An 8,472-nucleotide genomic window follows, 5' to 3' on the forward strand; every position below is an offset into this window, starting at 1 on the left:
AAAACATGATAGCTTAGAGCAGATTTATATATGGCTTAAGAGAATTGGTAAACCGAGAGATTGATTGGAGGAACTATCCAGAATTCAATATCAAATAAAAAATAGGGAAAAAGAAAAAACAGAAGCGTGTATAAAAAGACAGGATAGAATGAAGACATGTTGTGTTTTACATATAATAATAAAAGTTCTAAAAGGAAAAGAAAAAGATTGAAACAGATAGTATTTGAAGACAATGGCTAAAATTCTCCAGGACTGATAAAGGCTAGCAATCCACAGGTTCAAAAAGGTTTTCGAACAAAATGATGAATTGTTAACTACTGTGTTAAGTGTTTTTTGCAACAAGTAAAATTAATCAAGTTCCCAAGTGATCTCAGAAAAGCGAAGCTTTTTAAAAAAAAAAAAAATCTCAAATACCATGGGGGCGATTCCCACTAAAGGCATAACTGCTGGGTTACAATGTACTTCTGGAAAACAGTGGTGGAGTCTTATCTTCATGGTGCTCAATAGCTGTCAGCCTCGTGAAAATGTGTTTTCAGTGAACATTGGAAATTCTAAACCATGTACACAAAAGAAACTGGTTTGTCACCGTATTACAGATAGGGCCTCCGCCCTCCCTGGTCACATCGGGGACATTCATTGCCAAGATGCTGAAGACCGTCACCAGCTCTGCACATGTGTGGGACTCAGAAAGGAGGTCTAAGAGCTATTCTTGTTGGCAGTGAAGGTGGTGGAGCCGTTAAAGCAAAGACCACCAGGCCTTGTGCCTGCCACTCGGGGGCTACAGTCTGTGTGGTTTGTGTAAAGCTGGTCAGCTGTGGAATTATGGTATAAGGCCAGAGGACAGGACATGCACCATCTGTCCCAAAACAAACCACGAAGTTGACACTGCTTACGAGTGCAGGTTTGCTTCTCTGCTTGCAGTGAAATGGTAACTGAACCTGCTCCCTGGGACGCACGAGAGCCACAGCACACTTCTCAGAGTGCTGCTTTGTCACCCAAATCACACCCTAGGCTAAGTTGGCTTTGCTTCTCCATGTCAGTTAGCACCTTATGGACCCTCACCTCGAGTGTTCATCCAGGAGCTCCAAGTTTTCCTCTGCTTTCTTTACTCTCTAGTGAGGTCAAACTTGACAGAAAACACGCATATGCCAAGTGTGGTGCCCTGGGTTCATGCGCTGGACTACAAAGCCAGTTTAAACAGCAAGGTCGGTGGTTCAAGCTCACCAGCCACTCCTCGGAAACCCTATACAGGGTCGCTGTGGGTGGGAACCGACTCGAGGGCACGTAACACCAACAACCATGTGAGCTTGGACGTCAGTCTCTATTGAAGCCTTCACGTGAAACCCCAGCCCTGGCTAACTCCTTTCTAACAGCACCGTGCTACGCAGGCCAGAGCTCTGGACCCGCAGAAACTGGGCAGTGATAAATGGGTGGTGTTTTAAGGTGCTAGGTTTATAGTCATTAGTTATGCAGTAACAAGAAGCTAATGCCCTGGTGTGAGGTTTTAAAATGTTGGTTTGCATGAACACCTACAGTGGCAGGATGAATGTATGAAAATGCAGAAAAGCTGCCAGGAAGCACACGTGCCAGTTTAAAACTGGTTACCTTGGGAGGAGAGGGGTGGGACCAAGGATGAGGAATGAAAAGGGATGTTCACTTTTTTTTTTTTTCATGGTTGTTAAAAATTTCAATTCATGTACTAATATACATTTAAAAAGTAAGAGAGACCCTTTCTGAAAAAGTTTTGGGAAAAGCAGAATTTCTCAGAACTTTAAGCTGCTTCAGGATTTGTGTTGGTCATCCAAAAGGACCAGCTGAACAATCGGACCATTTCTAAAATGCACACCAATATAGCCATCTTGGAAAACCCTGACAGTTTCTTACTACGTGCGTTACATACTCACCAAACAATAACAGTCCCACTTCTAGAAACGAAGACGTTCGTTCACACAAGACACAGAATGATCCAGTTTCCAAAAGTGAATTTGATGGTATGTGAATTACATCATGGGTAGTTTCCCACTACAATCCCGTGCACAGTTGATGGTTGCGGTATTCTAAATTGCTTACACACGGGACATAAAGGGCACGAGCTATGGGGTACCACACCGTTGTATACTACCAGGCCATAAAAGGAGTCCTGGTGGTAAGCGTCCAGCCACAAAGTCAGCAGTTTAAACCCACCAGGCACTCCTCAGAAACCAAAAAGGATGCGTGCTGATATGCACACAACACAAGGACACTTCATAGCTGCACTGCAAGTGACTCCAAAGGTTACAGTCTGTGCTCTTCATGTGACATTATGGACAAGACAGAATGACTGAAAACAGCCGTGGGTGTCAAGGAGTCGGAGGAGGGGTCAGTCAGCGCAGGCTATGACGAGTCTTTGAGGGGTCAGTCAGCGTCGTAGGCCTTGCTTGACTAGTGGTACATGCTGTACGTTTGTCAAAATGCATAAAACGATGCACTGAAAATGTCACTTTTACCACAGGTAAATGATACACTTCAACATGATGCTAACACAGGTGATATGGGTGTGATTTGGCGTCTTTTTTAGGTTTTCAATGACTGTATTGTTTGTAGACTCTGCTAAATCATGGAAAATGTCCCGTTTTCTTTTAAACAAAGGTTTAAAACTTCCCTTGTCATAAAGCTTAGTCGTTCTGGACGCTATTCTGGAATTGTCACATCAATACAAATACAGCTGTTCCAGAGCAGACAGAGATTGGAAACGTCCGGCTATGGCATGAGGTGACCGTATTGTAGAAGAGTAATGCTGTTTCCTGCAGTCTGTACTGTTGACCTTATTTGTAGAGTCATTGCGCCTTCGGTTTTTAATGAACTCATCTGAAGGGTCCATTTTAAATTATTTCATATTACACGGCACTGTTCTGAAGTTAACATATAAAGCATAAAAAGACAGCATATAGTCAGTTTAATGGAAAAGAAAACAATTCTTTTTTGCTGATATTGTAAATGGTTCTGGAGTATAGATTTCTTTGCATTGAGAAATGTTAATACTTTTCCTTTGTTTCCAAAGGTGAGGAAGAAACTGCGTCCCGTTCCTCAGGTTGGGCGTCCTATCTGCACAGTTGGTCTGGACTTCGATAGATGAAGGAAAAGAAAATGGTTTCTTTCTCAACCAAATAGAATCCATTTGGAAAAAAATGACAAGCTATATCATTGTCACCGTTTTGTCAGAAAGTCTGACATTTGCATCTACATAGATTTGTACCCAAACAGTACAGATGTATTACAGTCTTGGCTCAAAGTCTGGCAGTGTGCAGTGTGGACGGCAGCCTACAGCCCTTTGATTCAGCACCATGAACACCACCAGAGTTAACACATGAAGAATGAAGTCACTCCCTCCTCTTTGCTGAACCTCAGGACCTACCTGTTTTTTGGCAGTACTGTGAATTTTGAAGTTCAGCTAAATTTCAGTAGCATAACATCTGGATTTAGGCTTTTAAAATGATAATAGAAAACTATTACAAAATAAGATTGCTATCAGTTATAAATGACTGGACAAAATTGGTGATGATTAAAGGATGAAGGAAAATGTTTTATTGGTAAGTTGATCATTTGTTTTTTATTGTCATTAAGTGCCAGCGAATCAGTTCCGACTCACGGTGGTGTGCTCCCAAGTCAGTTGCAACTCGTACCGACCCTGTGCTTGGTTTCCGAGGCTGTATAAGTCTTTACAGGAACACAAAGCCTCATGTGACTCCCGCAGAGCACCTGGTGGATTTAGACTGCTGACCTTAAGGTTAGCAGCCAGCTCCAAATCCACTACGCTACCTGTATAGGGTTTCCAAGGAGTGGCTGGTGGGTTTGAACTGCCAACCTTGTGGTCAGCAGCCCAGTGTTTATCCTACAGCACCACACCCATTTAATAAGGAAGTATAAAGTAAATAACACTGCAGTTAATTATGGGGCTAAATTAAAATTTTAGTTACTAGCTTGAAAATGTTCTCTAAAGTTCTCTAAAGTCCAAACGCGCGTTTTCCCGACTGCATGGACGGGACGGCTGGCTTGTCCTGGGCTGATTGATTTCATGGTGTCCTTTTCTGGCTCGTGCTGTGCTAACACTGCTTCCCAGCCATGAATCTGTTTTGGGAATTTTTTCGTCCCCCAAAGAAGAACTTGTCAGAACAGTGGCTGTGTGATTAGCATTGTATCTGACTATGGACGTGGGACTTCCGTGGCTCACACATGGTGGTGGCTGTCAGGGACTGGCTGCACCTAGTGTCCACAGCCCTCGTGCAGAGCCCTGAGTAGTGGTTTACTTGCCTTTGACGCCACTGACTATTTTGAATGACAGGATCAAAATTGTCCTAAATCATTAGAATTCTCTCTTAATATTTCCTTCCGACTACAGCACCACGTCGCACGCTCTGGGAAGTTTTCTTGCCTTCCAGTTTGGACTTTGGAGTTGTCTTTCTCAGAGGGAGAACTAGCTCTGCACTTTGGTTCCTCGGAACATTGGTTTCCAGTTGAGTTTAAACAAATCTTTGCTGCTGCCATGTTGTTTGTTCTTTAAAAAATATCTTCTACTAATAATGTCTTTCCTCCCATTTTAGAAGAACAAACCTAAGTACTAAACGTTTTACTGAAAATGTACGTATTTCAAAGCTGACATTTAAAAAGTTTAGTTTTTCTTACTTGATAAACTGTGAATATGAGTATGTGAATATGCGCATACAATGTAACTTTAAAAGTATTTAAATAAATTTCACTTCTCTTGAGTCTAAGTTTTTTGTAGTCTATAAACTTGTTTTGAAATATATTCTCTACTTATGAATGTAATAATAAAAATACCTTTCCCATGATAAAAATTCTTACTTTAATTACAAAAAACCATATTCATCCATGATTTCAGCAGTGAGGAGAAAGGTAATGATTATTTTAATAATCACATTAAATATGTTTCACCCTACCCTGTATTTTCCTGACCGCTCTTTTCTGTTGGGTAGATTGATCCCTGGGGGTTTTTTAATCAATTTGTTCGGTTGCAGTTGCACATTCCTCTGACATTTGAGGTCTAGAGCATCAGGTGCTTTTGAAACAGATGGCTGCTTGGCTGGGTGTTGTTGCCCCTGACGCCCCCTTCCAGGTGAGACCAGAGGCCGCAGTCAGAAACAGGTTCCTCATGGTGACATTGCGTGAGGCAGTCACGAGGGTGAGTCAGAATGTATTGCAACAAATTCATAGAACCCTTTATGGAAGTATCAAAATGTGAAGCTATTGTTTCTCATTCTATCCTCCACCTAAGTCCATCTCTCAAAACTGTGCACACTGGTTTACACAACATCAAATCGGCAACTTTGACATCTTCAAGAGACTCACGTTTTCCTTTTAAATTGTCTGAGTTTGGGGAACAAAACGAAACCTACAGAGCAAGGTCAGAGGTCTAGGGTGGAATGTGGTTAGGTTTCCCAATGACGCTCTCTTAGGAATTCTTGCTCCCCTCAAAGGATGAGCAGGCACTTTGTTGTAATGGAAAAATGCCTCGGATAACAGGTTCCTAACACTTCTTCATAAGTGATCCTGTGTAATGTGAAAAATCTATCCAGATAATCCGATTGGAATCCCAAAACATGGTCACCACAACCTTCAGAGCTAAATTCTCTGCTTTTGAGTTAAACTGGTCCCAAAAACTATGTTTGGATTGGACCTTTTTAAAGGCACCTAACAACACTATGGGTCGGAACCGACTCGACGGCACTTAACAACAACAACAACAACAACAACACTAACCCTGAAGAGAACTTGCCTGCAGCTACCCTCCGATCTCAGAAGCAGGTTTGAGCACGTTTTGTTTGGAATAAACACATGCATCTATGCACTGGAACCCTTGTATTTCCTCTTTGGGGAATTTGGACTGGAAAGGCAAAGCATAGGAACAGAAAGCACACAAAGCCTAGGAAGGGTGTTAGTGATTCAGCACTCCATCTATCTGACATCATGAGTTAGTGATTCAGCACTATGTCTATCTGACATCCGGTTTTGGTGTTTCCAGCACTATATCTGACATCTGGTTTTGATTCTCCAGCAGTATATTCTACCATCAGTTTGGTCTTCCAGCACTATATATATCTGACAGCAGGATTTGGTCTTTCAGTAGTACATCTGGGATGATATTTTGCTCGTCCAGCACTACTACATCTGGTGTAAGGCTTTCGTCTTCCAGCACTACTACATCTGGCATGATGTTCTCGTCCTCCTTCACTACTTCTGGAATGTTGTTTTGGTCCCCCAGCACTATATCTGGGATGATGTTTCATTTCCCCAGCACTAGTTCTGGGATGATGTTTCATTTCCCCAGCACTAGTTCTGGGATGATGTTTCATTTCCCCAGCACTAGTTCTGGGATGATGTTTTGGTCCTTCAGCACTACATCTGGCATGATGTTTTGGTCCCAAAGCACTACCTCTTGGATGATGTTTTGGTGCTCCATCACTACGTCTGGGATGATGTTTCGGTCCCAAAGCACTACCTCTTGGATGCTGTTTTGGTCTTCCATCACAACATCTGGCATAATGTTTCTGTCCTCTAGCACTGCATCTGACATAATGTTTTTGTCTTCCAGCAGTATGTATATATATATATATTTCATTTTAATATTTTATTGCTTCAAATGATTCAAACTGGGAAATCTGTTAAAAATAAAGACAAAAAATTTCACAATAACTTTACACAAAGGATTGCACAACAGTGTTCTTCAATATACATGAAAGAATACAGGAATGTTCAGAATCCTCAGTGAAGAAATTAACTGTTCAACAGTCATAGTTCTTCATTTCAAACAAAGCTTTTCATAAATAAAGTATTTCCATCTGTATTTCAATCAGTATGTTCAATTTTATGTATTTATGCTACTATTTAAATAAAAAGAAAAACTCAACAAATGTTCTTTTTTTTCTCTTGCCCCTAAAACATTAAGCCCCCCTCTCACAATTTTCCTTACTTCAATAAAATTAAAGGGAGGTATAACTACAATAGAAGTCAATATGGTTCTCAGTCAGGTCCTGTGGAGAAGAGGAAAACGTTTCACGTCTATTATTCCACAGACATTTTTCTGGGGTTTATTTGTGCAGTCTCAAACTTCACAGGTTTTTAATTGTTCTAAAGGAGCTCTGGTAGCGTAGTGGTTACGAATCGGGCTGCGAACCTTAAGGTCAGCGGTTCGAAACTACCAGCCGCTCCACGGGAGAAAGATGAGGCTTTCTACTCCCGTAAAGATTTACACCCTCGGAAACCCTGTACAGGGTCGCTATGGGTCGGAACCGACTCGAATGAGTTCTGAGCTCAGGACAGAGCTCCTTTAGAAGCAGCTCCATCAGCACATATAACCGATGTTTATTGGCTCTGGTTTCTTGCAGTGCACTGAATAGTTTTATTATACCATTGCTGGCATTTTGCTGTCCAAAAAGGCTCTGAAGCATGTCTGGAATGTTCTCAAGCTGCTTTTACCAAGCTCTCTGCTTTGTTTCCTGACTTTGCTCCTCCCTTCTGATGGTCCTCTGTGATGCCAATTTCCCATTTGGCCAAAAAGCATCCCGGAAAACATTGATGTAGTAAACCAACATTTGTTCACTGAAAATCCAGTTCACTGTACCCCGGATTTGTTTGTTGATGGTTCTTCCAAAGGTGACCTGAACAAGAACAATTAATATTCTTCTCACCCATTTAAACATTCCCCAAAGTTCAAAAATCTCCCCAATCAACATGAAACATGGTTCAGCCAAGGAGTCTTTCCTCCCATCCACCTCGTCACCGTAATCGGACAGGTCACTGTCCTCCTTGGCCTCCTCCTCCTGGTGGGAAAATAAGTCACGAGAGTCTTTCCAAATATGAGGCTAATGAAAAAGTGAATGTTTCCCCTGCACATCAATGACCTTGAGGTAGTCAGGAGAAGGAAAGCGCTTCACTCAGACATCATCTTTCATCAGAAAGCAACTCCACAAGGCTCAGGCCGCTCCAGCCGCCCAGGTCCCCCAGCACCGCCACCGGCGCCGCCTCCGCGTCCTCCCGGGGCTCGGCCACAGCTGGCTCGGAGCGCCTGGGGCAGAGCTAAGGCCGGCGCCGCTGCTGTCGGTGGCGTCGGGGTGCATGCTGCTTCTTGTGCCGCTAAGGACAGGCCCGGGGCTGCCCTGGACGGTGACCTCTGCGCAGCGCCTCCTACCCTCACTGCTCTCGCCGCCGCTGCTTGGGAGGTAAGGTAATCGGCGTCCAGGCCTCCCTCGCGGCCCACAGATGGAAGGGCTCCCTCAGCGACCCCTGAGCGCCACCTGCCGGCGCCGGGTCAGCCCACCCTGGTAGCCCGACAGTGTTGGGACCGAAGCCCGGGGCCGAGTGGGGGCGCGGGCGGTCCCAAAGTGCGTATCAGGAGGGGTCAGCACTCCATTTGACATGACGTTTTCATCTTCCCACACTACACTAGACGTGACGTGTTCATCCTGCGGCCTTACA

At 43.4% G+C, this 8,472-nt stretch overlaps 1 protein-coding gene and 1 pseudogene across 1 annotated transcript in view; one reads left to right on the top strand and one right to left on the bottom strand.

Moving 5' to 3' along the window:
- GCC2 (GRIP and coiled-coil domain containing 2) overlaps positions 1-3,111 on the top strand; it is a 75,378-nt gene extending 72,267 nt beyond the window's left edge. The window contains exon 22 of the mRNA XM_006873033.1: positions 3,041-3,111. Within this exon, the coding sequence (XP_006873095.1) occupies positions 3,041-3,111 (71 nt within the window). The remainder of the gene's footprint in view (positions 1-3,040) is intronic.
- Positions 3,112-6,977: 3,866 nt separating this feature from the next.
- Positions 6,978-8,414, bottom strand: LOC102833201 (annotated as a pseudogene).
- Between the last annotated feature and the right edge of the window lie 58 nt (positions 8,415-8,472).

This window comes from Chrysochloris asiatica, unplaced genomic scaffold, assembly GCF_000296735.1.
Source record: "Chrysochloris asiatica unplaced genomic scaffold, ChrAsi1.0 scaffold00220, whole genome shotgun sequence".
NCBI classification, from domain to species: domain Eukaryota; kingdom Metazoa; phylum Chordata; class Mammalia; order Afrosoricida; family Chrysochloridae; genus Chrysochloris; species Chrysochloris asiatica.